General features: G+C 37.5%; 1 protein-coding gene across 1 annotated transcript in view; it reads right to left on the reverse strand.

The window, feature by feature from the left end:
- Window positions 1-3,493: 3,493 nt before the first annotated feature.
- LOC131899082 (amine oxidase [flavin-containing] A) overlaps window positions 3,494-14,704 on the reverse strand; it is a 65,783-nt gene continuing 54,572 nt past the window's right edge. Inside the window, exons 10-15 of the mRNA XM_059250457.1 lie at window positions 12,712-12,765; window positions 9,389-9,446; window positions 7,961-8,058; window positions 7,036-7,147; window positions 5,737-5,799; window positions 3,494-5,548 (exon numbers count right to left, since the gene is read on the reverse strand). Coding sequence (XP_059106440.1) covers window positions 5,402-5,548; window positions 5,737-5,799; window positions 7,036-7,147; window positions 7,961-8,058; window positions 9,389-9,446; window positions 12,712-12,765 — 532 coding nt within the window. The 3' untranslated portion in view covers window positions 3,494-5,401. The remainder of the gene's footprint in view (window positions 5,549-5,736; window positions 5,800-7,035; window positions 7,148-7,960; window positions 8,059-9,388; window positions 9,447-12,711; window positions 12,766-14,704) is intronic.

A 14,704-nucleotide genomic window follows, 5' to 3' on the forward strand; every position in this document is an offset into this window, starting at 1 on the left:
CTAAGGCCAATGGTCCTGAATGCTTGAGAATTCCCATCAGAAATGAACAGTATTTGGCCAGTAGATGGCACTCTCTTAAAACAAATTTACTCAGCAGCACAGGACCTGGGTGATAAGGAGTCACTGCCAATGAAGATGACTTTTTAAAAAAGAAGAAAAAAGGACACAAAGTTGGGGAGTATGGAGGTAGGAGTATAATGGGAGGTGTTAGGAGGAGGGGTGATGAATATGAATATTTTGTATAAAGTCTTGAAGATCTCCAAAGGCAGGAAGGGGTCGTGAAGAGAGGGGATGTGGGTGCTGGTGCATTGGGCTGTTAACAGGACAAATGGAATCTAACACTTACTGATGTTTCTTGTGATGAGACATGTCATCTCTTTTTCACTCTTTATCTTCTGCAGACTCTTTACTGACTTGTTGCATCTGGTGATGTTTTTGGAGCCTTGAGACTACATCCTAATAACCTCTCCTTAAATCTCTCTTACCCTCTATTTATAGGACCCTGTGCCTTTCTATAATAGAATTGAACAGAACCCCAGTTAATAGATTATTTGGTGTCTCTAATCACATGTGTACTCCATGAGGCAGGTCATGTCTGATTCACTACTGAATCCCATAGTGGCTACCTAGCACTATGATTAAGTGTTAAGTGATTTTAAGAAATCCAAGGTCATGACTGCTCACAATTGTGGTGATATTTTATTTATGCTCTAACAAATAAAGCTTGCCTGGAGATCAGAGGAAAAAGCCAGCCACTATATTAAACATAGAGGCCAGTCAGTGGTAGCACACGCCTTTAATCCTAGCATTCGGGAAGCAGAGATTCATCTGGATCTCTGTGAGTTCAAGGTCACACTGGGAACACAGCCAGTTGTGGCACATGCCTTTAATCCCAGCACTAGTTAGTGTAGAGGTCTGGAGTTCTGTACAGGTAGACAGGAAGAGATAGAGCTGGGTGGAGAGAGGAAATAAGATGGCAGGGCACAGAAAGGTATATAAGGCATGGGTATACAGGAAGAAGCTCTTTGGAGGCTGAGGAGTTGGTAAGGTGAGGTTGGCTGTGGCTTGTTGTATCGCTCTGATCTTTCAGCTTATACCCCAATATCTGGTTCCAGGTTTGTTTTTCTTTTATTAGTAAGACTGTTTAGCAATTCGTGTTACACACAATTTAAGAAGTTCTTCTGCTTCTATTTTAAAAGGTTGATGGAAAATATGCTTTGCCTGCTCACCACTACAGTGAAACCTGCAAAGTAAGCATTCTGAGTGGCTGCCAAGGAGCATTTTAATAACAAATAATTCCACATTGTTTCTATAGACCTGTTAGGGTTCTCATTGGTGTGCTGTTCTGTGGGTCTTTTAGAATCTCCTATTCTCCCCTCATCCTCAACCAGCACTCCTTTCCCCCAGTACACACCCATGCCATACCACTCCATTCTTCCCGACTTCATTCATGGACTTCAGTGGTTCATGGGAAATATCTGAGGCTTATTATTAGGAAAAACTGGCTCATACAGAGGTGTGACTGTAAAGGAGTTTAAGTCAGTGTACATAATGATTACACATGAATTAAGGGAGGTCTAGAAGTACTCTCTATCTCATATTTTTACATGAGGCCTCCAAAGCTACCTTCTGTAACTTGATTCCAGTTGAAATCAATCACTTTGATTTAAACAAAAGCAACAGTTATCACTTTGTGGCCTGCCTTATCTTAGGACTGTGAAGAGAATGGCCTTGGCCAGAGGATACAAAAGCCTTGAGTTAGAGAAAACACTGTTGCTGTTATTTAGTGCCTTTCTTTGTTTTCTAGAGGAAAGAGAAACTGTTGCTGTTACATAGTGCCTTCCTTTATTTTCATCCTCTTTCCAAGGTCTCACCAAGTTCTTCTGTTTAGGGACTATTTATGGATTTTTCTGTGTACTGTGAACAGTAGTTTTAAATTTAACCCATTTCACGTTGCTCTCCTGTTTACTGACTGGAGTTGTATCAGTCAGCACAGATGAAAAGTGGTGGTTTCTACAGAATAGTGAGAATCCTCCCCACCTCTGTCCCACATGGTATGGTATATGGCACCGCTCTTGTCAGCCATGACATGGAGATATGGATATGGATATATAGGCAGGACATATGAATGGTGTGTGTGTGAGAGAGAGAGACTAGGGCTAGCACTAAAGAGGGCTTTTGCTGTGTCTTCTGTCTTTTTGCCCTTTTTGCCCCCTCTTTTATCTATCCTAGTAATTTCATTCAGTGGTTATTGGTATTGTGTGAGAACAAAAGGCATCCAAAAACAATTTGGCATTCAAATGATATAAAATAGTTTTCTTTTTTTTTAATGAGGGATTTGAGAATAATTTGGTCATGTGAACCAAATCTTCAGAAGCACTTTTAATTTTCTATGACCAGCAGTCATCAAAAGGAATTTGTACCTTTCAGAGTGACACACAACTCATATGTCATCTAATCTCTACTTCTCAGGCTTGCTACTCATTTTCAGCTGACTATTAAAGACAACTATTTGTAAGCATATATGTATCCCTTTGATTTTTGTTAGTAATCATTTTCAGGATTCCTTCCAAACTTTTCTTTTTCCTTTATAAAAAATAATGTCGAAATAAAACCTTTTTAATAGGGATAAGTTCAGACAGATAGTGCCACTCTATACAACCAAAGTTCAAGTCCTCAATAGCTTATATAAGACAAGGCCATTTTCTATGTTGTGCAGAACTAGACACTGTCCTGCGTCCTGGATCCCCCAGCTGCCAGGATAGAGGCTGATCCCAGTTTCTTATAAGGGCCTGAAAATCACAGTTGCAGTTTCTCATTCGGAATTGTTCCTGGACCTGCCTCTTCTGTGGACACACTCCCTTCCAGAGAGTAGCTGATAGACGGACAAAGAGCCTAGATCTTGCCTTGATGGAGGCAGCTCAACAATCTTCCCAGCTTCCTAATAGAATGTCCTGAGTCCTCAGATGCAATTGCATTGCAGGCTGACTCTTCCCCTGCACAATCCCGCCTTCCTCATCCCCTTAGGATGCTGTCTCCAGTAACTTTTTGCTCTGACTCAGCATCTCAGTCTGTTCCTAGAAAACCCAAAAAGTGATAAGTGAAATAGTACTAGAAACAGAATGCATCAATCACATAATGCTATAATGAAGAGAATCCCGAGAAGACATCTAGCATAAGATCATCTTTCCACAGATGGGGAAACTGAGGCAGAGAACCCAAGTGATCTGTTCAAGGCATCATAAGCTAATTAGGAAAGAATCCACAACTTGTTGTAGAATCCACAATTGTGGCCCAGCCAGACAAACTATAGTATTATAGCATTTGATCTATTCCCGGGCAACCTTCATAATTTGAAGCTGAAACCCAGTGATGAGAATTTGGAGTCTCAATATCAAATGCTTTTTAGAAGTTCATCCTCTATAGACTTCTGGCTATGAGAACCCATTTTGAACCTTCTGAAAGAACTATCAGCAAAACAAAGAAGTCTATCTGAAGGAAGGTTGGCATCACATTTTTATTGACAACAACAAAACCCAGTACCATACAGACAGAATCTTACTTCAGTGGCAAATCATATACAAGTACATACACCCACATGTAGCACTGGGGTCAACTTTGGACATGGAACATTAGGCACCAAGTTCACAACCATCAAACAAAATGTAGTTCACAGTCCTTCAGTAAAGTTTAATTTTTTCATCATAATACAAGACCATATTTAACAGCTGTGACAAAAACGTGTACTTCTTAAATCTAATTCTCATCCTAACTATGGAGAAAGGCCAACTGGCTGCAGAACTGTGAAGGGGATTATCAACCTCTTAAAATGACTTTTTTTCCTCTGTTTTAGAGAAAAGACCTATGTTATCTTTGTGGTAGACAACCTCACATAGGGTGTTTTTCAACTCCCATTTACATGTCTAAGCACATATATACTAGAAATCATTTTAATACCCAAGCCATCGCTTAATAGGATGGATATCATTAAGATGGATTAATTGGATTTTTAAGAGGCAGAAGAGGGTAAACTGCAAACTCAGATTTTCAATATTCAATAGTTCAATGCTAACAATCGGAATACTATTAGAACCCTTGCCAGTTCAGCTATTTAAATCATTTCTCAAGGTGTGTCAGGTCTGAGTTAATCATTAAGTTAATACACACAACTCTAACAGATTAGTGATGAGAATTTTCACTGCAGTTCGATATGAATCCAGGCAACTTCTTCTGTACTGGAGAGTATCTAAGATATCACTGAATATTTTAAGTTTGTTAAAATGCTTTTGAATTGTAAGATAAAACAGGACAGAAAATCTAGATCTCTGCTCTTAGAATGGACAAAACTTTAAAGACCTCAAGCCCTCACATCAGCACCCAGAGGCTTAAGTTTGCATTTAGCATAAAGCTAGTGCAATAAACTTGGGTTGGCTGGCATGTGCTGGCAATATTTTAATTCTTCTTAAATAAAAAATATATTTTTTTAAAAAAGGAAGTGTTTTGTGGTTGAAACCTTTGGAAAGTTTTTTTTTAATTGACAGTTTTTCAAATGGGAAAGAGAAGAGATAGGCACCATTCCAGGCCCACAATACTTGTAAGATCGAGAACTCAGTCTGGATATATAAAATCATTCAGTTTAATGTCTGTTATAAAACCTAATAATTAAAACAAGTAATGTTATCAGATTGAGCCCTAATTTCATTTCTGTATTTGACTGTCTCAATAAATGACATAGAGAAAATTTCCTGTGTCCTTTGGTACTTGAGAGAAAATGGCATGCTAATATTTAACCATATTGAAGACACAGGTAGGCTTAGAGATCTAATTCTATGATCAGACAGCCAGGGACCACAGGGAAAAGTGCTACTTTGCTTAAATCAGCACAAAATGTTATTGACAAGGGCTAATTTGTGTTTAGATACAGTCCAGAAAAGGAAGTGCCTATTGTAGTTTGTCTCACATGGAACTACTCAGTGAGGACACCTAAGGAACATTTCAGCCACCACTTTACTCTGCACATCTGAGTAGCTATGCAAAAGTTACAGTAAGTCAAGTGTTTTATTTCTGAAACCATCAACTATTTTGCATTAAAGGCAAGAAAAATAACCCAGAAATTATTCCTCACAAGTATTTCCCCTTTTTGAAATTAAACATTCATAGGATTACATTTTATCAAACAAAATGAATTAGTCTAATAAACAGGATGAAACTTGGTCTTACTATAATTAGCTAAGTGATTCTTGGGATTGTTATCACTTTACAAAGACTAAGATTAAACTGAGGAGGGTTAAATCAAGTGCACTTAAATGGCCCAATGGCACGGGCTGTAATTCATCCACATTTTCTTTTAATGGTGATTGTGCTAAGGATGATCAAGCAGGAGGTCCAAGGGTGAAAAAGTTCAGGACTGTGGCAGCAGTTTAAACTTGCACAATACAAAACAGAGAAGAGCCACAGAGGTGGAAAAACCGGTGATCTTTAGTAGACCAGGCACGGAAGGCAGGTTCCTCTCCAAGAAGGTGTGGGTAATTTCAAATGCTGGAACATCCTAGATGAATAAACACAGATCATTAACAGAAATTCTTGCACAGCTAGAAGAAACAAAGCCTATCTGTAATAATGTGCATTTCTATCCCCAAGACAGTTGCATTTATAATAAAAGCAAAGGCTGAAAGAAGGAAAATGAAATTTTTACGCGCTGTAATTTGTCTATAGAGATGGAATAGGCAAACTTACCTTGGAGTCAGGCTCTTGAACCCATATGTCTTTCTTGGCAACCTTTCCTAGAGCATTCAAGACCTGAAAGAAAAGTGACTATGGCATTATAATGTGACATTATATACTTCTGACAGATTCAAAGTCATATTAAACATTGATAAACCCACAGGTGGATGTCAAAGAAATGTATACACAGACTATCAGTGTCAAGAAACAGATGGATGAATAAATAAAGAAAATTGTTATTCACATACAATGGAACATTATTCAGCTTTAAATAAGAATGAAATGTTGTCAATGTGACAACATGGATGAGCTTAGAGGACAACACAACCTTAAATGAAATCTGCCATGCCTAAAAATACAAATAGTACATGCTATCCATTACATGCAGAAGCCAAGTAAGTGGATCCTATAAGAGTAGAAAAAAGAACAGAGGCCACTAGAAGCTAAGAAAAGCAACAGGGAATAAGGCTACTGAGAGTGGATAACAGGTACCAAAACATAATTCAAATGGGAAGAATAAATTCTAACATTCTATAACAATATAGGGTCACTAAAGATAATCAGAATTTACTATATAGTTCCAAAGAGCTAGGAAAAAGGATTTTGAATGTTTCAAAGAAATGACACATGTTTGATATGAAGGAGATGCTAATTATCTTGATTTGATCATTGTACATTATTCATAGGCATCAAAATATTACTGTGTATCCTACAAATATGAACAACTGTGTCAATAAAATAGCCCAAGTACCCAGTTTCTTATTGTATATCCATATAAACATAAAACAAAGAACCAGAAAGAGCAGATGACAAAAATGCTGCCATAGGGCTAGGCTCACTGATAGCCCATACCTCTCATGCGTGCCTTCAATTCAATTCACAGTTGTGGTGGTATTTTATATTAATAAATAAAGTTGCCTGGGGTCAGAGCTATTAGAGCCATAGCAAGTGCGTGGCAGTGGTGGTGTACGCCTTTAAGGACCTGGAGGGCGGTACATACAGGCAGTGACGAGGCAGTCACATGATTGGGTTTACAACCAATCAGAAGCGAGAACAGAGAGACTATAGAGACAGACACACAGGAAGGAGGGCTCCTCTTTCGGAGAGCTCTCTTGGCTGAGGAGGATCCCTGAATCAGGAAGGGTGAGGCTCTTGGCTCTGACCTCTTGGCTTTCTTCTCTGAATCGGCTCTGTGTTTTCTGTCTGATAAAACCGTTGGCTACATCTACACTGAATTACATCTACACACAGTACTGCTTACCGAGATGCAATTACATCTGAAAATGAGTGCACCTTCAATTCCTCCCTTACCTCTCTAGCTGCTCGTTCTCCAGCTTGGACTGCTCCTTCCATGTAGCCACTCCACTGTGTTGCTGTCTCTGTGCCTGCAAAGTAAATCCTGCCTACTGGCTGGCGAATCACCCTTCAAGGAAATAAAGAGGTCACACAGAGTTAAATAGGAAGGTGCTGAGGGGAAATGAGCCAATCACTTACTGCCTTCATCTAGTCCACAAAAGGAAGGGAAACCAAACAAGAAAACACACATGAATCTCAGCCCAAAGTAAAAGGCTATCTTTGTTTCTTGTACCCGTGCACAAGGATCTAAACTATCAAGCCTGGGAGAAGTAGACTGTAAGCTTATTCTTCACTAAAGGTAATAATGACCTATTTTCAGTCAGTCTGTGAGAACATGTGGGTTACAGTTCTCCTATGTGGTATCTCTTGAAACTGAGCAAGTGATTCTAAATCCTATGCCTATAAGGCAAAGAATTAACAATGTATATGAATCATGGTGTTTCTAAGTAAAGGTAGACTCCCAGGCCATGTAGATCTCATCTCCTCCCAACTCAGATGTATACACCAAGAACTCTTCCCTCTGAAGAACAATATCTGATGCTCCTCTGTTGACAAGACAGACATGTTAGACAAATATATCCATTGTCCTGTGAGTGGGTAGCCCTGTGAAAATAAATGTTGAGGAAAGCTCCAAAGGCTTCCCAAAGGACAATGTAGTTGTCTTTATCTCATAAGTGCTCTTGACATCTGCAATCCTGCATAGTACTCTGCTAGAGCTATATGTGTTAACATCCACTTCTCTGGGGGCATCCATCAAGTTATAAGCTATTTATCTGGGATTTATGAATAAGAATATTGCTTAGTCCTACAATTCTTATTGAACACAGCTTATTTAAATGTGTACCAGCCTATATGAGTTAGTGCAGTGATTGGGTAGTACCTTCCATACTGGGTCATGATACCGGGAGGGAAGTAGGCTGTGTAGCAGCCCCCGGAGTACTGTTCCTCACACCAGTTCTTCTCTTCATAATGGACTGGCTGTAGTTCAATGGGGAGAAAATTACAAAAGAAAATAAAAGTGTAACTGTTACCTATCAACAGTGAAGGCTCTTATGTATTTTACATTAACAAAAAGTTTATATTTAAAGCATAAAGTAGGGATGGAACTCAGTGGTATGCATGTGCAAGGCCCTGAGTTTGAGCCCCAGCACAATGAAAATGAATAAGAAAATTAGAGAGAAAGGGAAAGGGGAGAGAAGTAGGAGGGGAGGGAGAGGGAAAGAAATCAGTCTGGGGATGAAGCTGCATGGTAGAGCACTTTCCTAGCATGCACAAGACCCCAAGTTTAGTTCTCAGTATTGCAAGAAAAAAAGAGTACATTGTAAAATAAAGGCACTGATTTTCTTAACCTCTTGCCTAAGGGGGTCAAGATATAGCCCAATACTTGGTAGCGAGGACACTCTCATTCAGGCTGATTCTAAAGATTAGAGCTAAGTCTTCAGGAAACACTACTAACAATCAGTTTTTGGAAAGGTCTTCTCCAAACTCTGGAGTGTCTAAGAGAGTGGACTTTTCTTTCCAATCCACCCAGGTATCACTAACAATGGCAGGCTAGGAGGGAGCAAGTAGAAAACGAGCACAAAGCATTTTTTCAGAATCCCTTCCCTAAGCTGGAAAAGTACATGATAAAAATACTGCTCAAAGGAAGCAATTAAGATGAAAGTGCTCCTTGGAGAATATGAAAGAGCCTTCCATGACTTCCCTGTCACATTCTAAATGTTTATTATATGCACAGTTTAAACAATAATCCACAGAAAAAGTCTTCAGCTATTGGTGGACTCTTCAGAAACCATTTCCTTCTCATTGCTTTCAGAAGCAGTATAAAAAACCCTAGGAGTGCCAAATGAAGTATGAATTGAGTCTCCATGTGGAGAAATGAATTAGTACATTTTTGACCTGGGCAAACATTAAGACCGGTGTGTCAAATATATATCACAGTGCCTTTGGCAACACATGATGACGTTTATTTTACAGCAAGCACTTGACAAAGATAGAAGCACAGGATCTCTGTTCTGCAGACCAATCTCAATAATCCATGACATAACATAATGATTATGGCTCCAAGTCTCTTACTACAATTGTATGCCTATTATGCAGTGAACATTTAAAAAGCCCAAAGTAATGCCATATCACAAGTTCCATGTACCTGACACTAGTTTTTAATGCCTTTGGATTGCTGAAATTAATTCTCTAAATTAAACACACCCATTTCTATTCTCTGCTTAAGACTTACAAGAAACCAGAACTTGCTTTAATTTACCACTCTGAACCAACAGAGCAAAGCCTGTTAGAGACTGGGGGTTCTTACATGTAAAGCTTCTTCAGATCCCAGAACTTTGGCATAGAGCTCACAGATTTTCGTCTTCCTATAGAGAAGAGCAAAGACATGTTACATAAGTAATAACTGATGGGCATGGAATTAATGCATTAAGTTCTAGGGTACTTGATAATGACTCCCTTGAAGAAAAATGAAACTTAATAGCCTTCTGTAACTATAAAACAAATAGTCAATTAATCCCTGAACTTGACTTATATGCCTCAGTGGATTTCTGTAAGCTGATTAACATCATATGTCTCAACACAGTAATTTGAGGAATCAACAGAATCTTCCTTTTTTTAAAAGACAAGGTCTCACTAAGCCTGCAACTTGCTATACAGATGAGGGTGGTTTCAAACTTGCAGTGATCCCCTTGCCTCAGCCTCCTGAGACCTGGGATTATAGGTATATTCTACCATGCCTGGCTAATCTCTTCTTAATAGAAGATACAATTTAAACTCACAACTATTCCTGGTGAATTTTTTAAAAACATAATTTACTAAATTTACCCATCTTACATTATAAATTAATGGCTCTATCTCAAGTATTGAATATATAGTAGTCACATTTACTCTTTTCAGTTTTATATAGTTTAAACATGTGAAAATGTCTCTGAAATATTTGTTAAAGGCTAATGAACAATCAGAAAATAATTTTTATGAAAATGAATCAAAAGATGTAATTTAAATCCATAAAACAAGCATTAAGACCAGATGAGAGAAATGGTTAAGAATATGTATATGTGAGTGCACACATACATGCAAAAGTCAAGCTTACTAGTAATAAAGAAAACAAATGTAAAAATATAGAAGTTCACATTGCCAATTGCATTAGAAAATATTTTTAAAACATAACCCCAATTTTTCTAAATAGTGTGGAACAAAGTGTAAGCTTATTGCTCTTGATATCATTATTTTTACACCACTGATACAACTCTTAGAACTTCTATCATATAAGTACAGACGGTTAAGTTTAGAAGAGAAGGTGGAATTTTAAATGCTACTTATTGCTATACTGTTTCTATGCAAAGTTTTAAAGGAGACAAATGTCATTCATGAATGATGTCACATAATATAAAGTGGATATGTCGGGGCTGGAGAGATAGCTCAGAGGTTAAGAGCACTGGCAGCTCTTCCCGAGGTCCTGAGTTCAATTCCCAGCAACCACATGGTGGCTCACAACCATCTGTAATTTGATCTGGTGCCCTCTTCTGGTGTGTAGGCAGAATACTGTATACATAATAAATAAATAAATCTTTAAAAAAAAAAAAAAAGAAAAAAAAAATAAAGTGGATATGTCAATTCTAGGACAGTTAGAAAATGCTTGATTAAATCCTTAACATACAGGAAGAAGTCTTAAGACTACTGCTTACTTGCTTTCTCTGTCTAATCTAAATTCTCCATTCAAGAGATGAAGCTGAAGTTCAGTGAGCTGCAGATTCCTTTACTACCATTCAGCTAAGTAATGGGAAGGTAAACCTTTACTATTGTGAGCATTCTGCCCATAGTAGATGCTCAATATGTGTTGAGTCAAATTCTATGCTCAGTCCAGTATGGTATCCTCTTTTCTATGCCACAAAGAGATAGCAGATTCTCACTTTATGAGTGATTATAGGCAGTAATTCAGACATTCGGAGTCAATTAAAATATTGCCAAGTCAAGTAAGAATATTGCCAATCAGTATTCTAAAAGCTTGATGTATTAACTTATTTTCTTGACTATAATAAAATCTTTACTAAAGTAGAGTTAAATTTAAAAATCAACTTTCATTGTAATTAACATTTAATCATAAATAATAAAAACATAATAAAATATCATTTACTGTATATTATTAAATGAGCCAAAGACAAGTTTGCACAAACACACCAGAGAATTATCTTTCCCATTCCTTTCCCTCATTAAAATTAAAACTTTTGAGAAGACATATGGAAGACAATGATGTTATACCAAAAAAGTTTTTATGTGTGTGTGACAGGAATGGAACGCTGGACTTCACATACAAAAAACATGTGTTTTACCACTGAGCTACATTCTCCACTCAGGATAATGCATTTAGATTAGTTTGGCTTAAAATTAATAGAATATATTTTAAATTGCAGGCAAACGAGGTCACCATGCAAATCATTTTGTAGTTGTGTCTATCCACTGGCTTATAAATCTGTCTCCTCGTCATAATCACTTGAGCAGGTGGTTAAAAAATACAAATTCTCAGTCTCTACTTCAGACCTATGGAATCATATTCTATAAGCCTCAAGAAATTAGACTTTCTACTTTCCAAATACCTTTTGGGAAAGTTGGACACAGTTTTGAAAACCACTGCTCTGATCACTGATATATTCAGTAAAGGTTTTGTCATACAAGAACTTTACAGTTCCGCCAGTATGTGGAATCATAACCAAATGTCTACCTCCAGTCTGGTATTTATTTTATTATTAATAGAAAGGAAAGGCAGGAAATCCAAAAGAAAATGTCAAGCTTAGTGTGGTATAATGAAAAAAAAAATGGATGTGTTATCTGCTACTCTTGACTTTGTCACATGTCAATAACTATGATTTGAATGAATGTGACCCTCCAAAATTCCCATGTTAGGGTTAGTAGGATGGTTCAGTGGGTACACATGCTTGCTATGTAATCCTGATGACTTGCGTTCAATCCCTGAAACACATTTCAAGGTAGAAGAGAACTGATGCCACAAAATTGTTCTCTGTTCTCCACTCGTGTTATGGCATGCATGAGTCTACACACACACACGCACACGCACATGCACACACATCACGGTAAGTTTTTTCCTAGTTAGAGCTTTATCACCAAGGTGACAGTATTCAGAAGTGGGGGGTGGTGCTCTTAAGAAAAGTGCTCTATATAGCCTAAGTGTTCTGGTTACCTCCAATTATCTCATAAGAAAACCTACCTCTTAACCACATAAAATGAACACAAATATGTAAAAGTAAATTAATACATGCATACAGACATTGACTTGACCAAGGAGAACATAGCAAAGTATTTAAAAGTTGGTTTGTGCCTGGTGGTCGTGGCACACGCCTTTAATCCCAGCACTCGGGAGACAGAGCCAAGCGGATCTCTTTGAGTTAGAGGCCAGTCTGGTTTATAGAGTGAGATCCAGGACAGGCACTAAAACTACACAGAGAAACCCTGTCTCAAAAAAAAACCGAAAAAAAAAAAATAAGTTGGTTTGTTGAGGTTGAGAATATTTGTAAAATATTGTGCTTTTCTTGCTGCTGTTCTACTATTATTGGTACAACAAACAGAATGTAAAGGCAACTCTTATTGATTTATCAGATATAAATTGTTTACCTTATTTCTTTAGTTAGCTTAGCAAGTCGATCAGCTTTCCGAGCAAGTATGAAGCTGGAGAAGGAAGCCACATTTGAATGGTTATTGTCACAATAAATGCACACCATTACCTACTCAGCATTAATGAACTCTCCCAACCCTCCCCTTCTCCTACAGCAAATGTCATCCTGTCTTTAGGCTCCCTCTGTATCTAAAACTCTGATAGGCTGTGAGCTCCCAAGTAACAGGTAACCTCTCACTCAATATTTTACTTCTAAAATTTAACATCATATTTGATATTATAGGGAATTAGGCATTGGACATATTAAAATTGCATTAGATAATTATCCTGATAATGACACTCAATAAAAGCTAGACAATTATTAATACGTGCCTACCATAAATGCCATGGCACACCCCTCACTCCCTGCCCAAATGCTCTTCAGAACCAGTAATTGGTGCCCTTAGCTCACAGATAAATCCTTCCCTAGCAATTATACTCACTAGCAGATAACTCCCTGGGTCAATATCCTGCCCTTCCTAAGAGGCAATTGACACCCAATGATTAAGTTGGCCCATTCCCTTGTCTAAGTTTGGGACAACTGTGAAAGGTCATTCCAGCTTCCAGATTTCCATGGGATGGCTGAGATCTTGGTTTGGACAATACTGACATTCAACTCTCTCTCTAGCTGGTCCTGATTCCTTCCCTCCCACAAAAGCAGTAGTCCCTAAAGTTTACCCCAATAAATCTCCTGTACCCATATCTCTATTTCTAAGTGAGCTTCCTTGGGATCTGATTAAATAGAGCCTCCCAATAAAATAACTTAGTAAAACTCAACTATAATCTATCTGGCTCCTTTAGTCAAATAGATTCTATTTATTATGTCAATAATACTAACTGCACATACATTTTAAAGAATTTAATTATGAGATGAAATCCTTACTTACACTATTAATAGAAACAGATATCTTACAAAATCCAGGGGAAGAGTAGAGACATAGCTCAGTGGTAAAGCACTTGATTAGTATGCAGAAAGTTCTGTATTTATTATCCAGTCCCCACTACCAATCTAAATCAACTAAAGTGTGATGAAACTATTTCTTCATTAAAAATGGTTAAAAATTGTATTTATTTTGTTCTAGACAGATCCAATAGATAGATAGATCAAGGCTGAAAGGGGATATTTCCTTTTCTCCTCACTCCCAATAAAAGTGTTCATCAATTTGACTGGCAACTCTTTTAGGATTGTTATTAGAGAATGTTCTGAGAAGCAAAGATACAAAGTATGTTAACACAGGATGGAATTTCAGAGAAAGTTGCATATTATTTGAATAAAGGGACTAGCAAGAGGGGTGCTGGAGGATGGGGATGGAGAATGGAAGAGGAGTATCTGAAAAAACAAAGTATGCATGGAAATGCTACAATGAAATCCATCATTTGTGTCTTAATATTTAAAAATGAATGAATTAAAAATAATACTTGAACTATTCAACTTTATGGGATATAATCATAATTCTGCTTGAGTTAGCACTCCTAGTTTGGGCTCAAAATTAATGGTTTTGGTTATATTTTAGGTTTATGCAACCATCAGTAAGTTTAGACTTGTATACTATTTTAAAGAAAATTACCAAGATCTGATGTAAAATACAATTATTAGTCAGCTGATTTAGTATAGCTTTGACCTCAAAGACAGTATTGTTTATTTCTGTCAAATCTCAAGTTAGGAATACAATAATCACTTTAACTATGGACAAATATTGTTCAATTTTCTTTAGCCGTTTACTGTGGAAATCAAATATGCTGGGGTTGCACTGGAGACATTTAATAGTTCTAAAGTTCAATTTCTAAAAGGTGGTGATTATTACAAACACAGTGCTGGTTAATTACCACCTCTGTTTTTGACTCTTAGGGCCAAATGCAAAGAACAAAGTGGAGGTGATATATCTACAAGGTTTTCATTATCAAAACAAAGTACAAAGTCAGATGTGGTGGCACATGCCTGTAATCCCAGCA

This window comes from Peromyscus eremicus, chromosome X, assembly GCF_949786415.1.
Source record: "Peromyscus eremicus chromosome X, PerEre_H2_v1, whole genome shotgun sequence".
In the NCBI taxonomy this organism is placed as follows: domain Eukaryota; kingdom Metazoa; phylum Chordata; class Mammalia; order Rodentia; family Cricetidae; genus Peromyscus; species Peromyscus eremicus.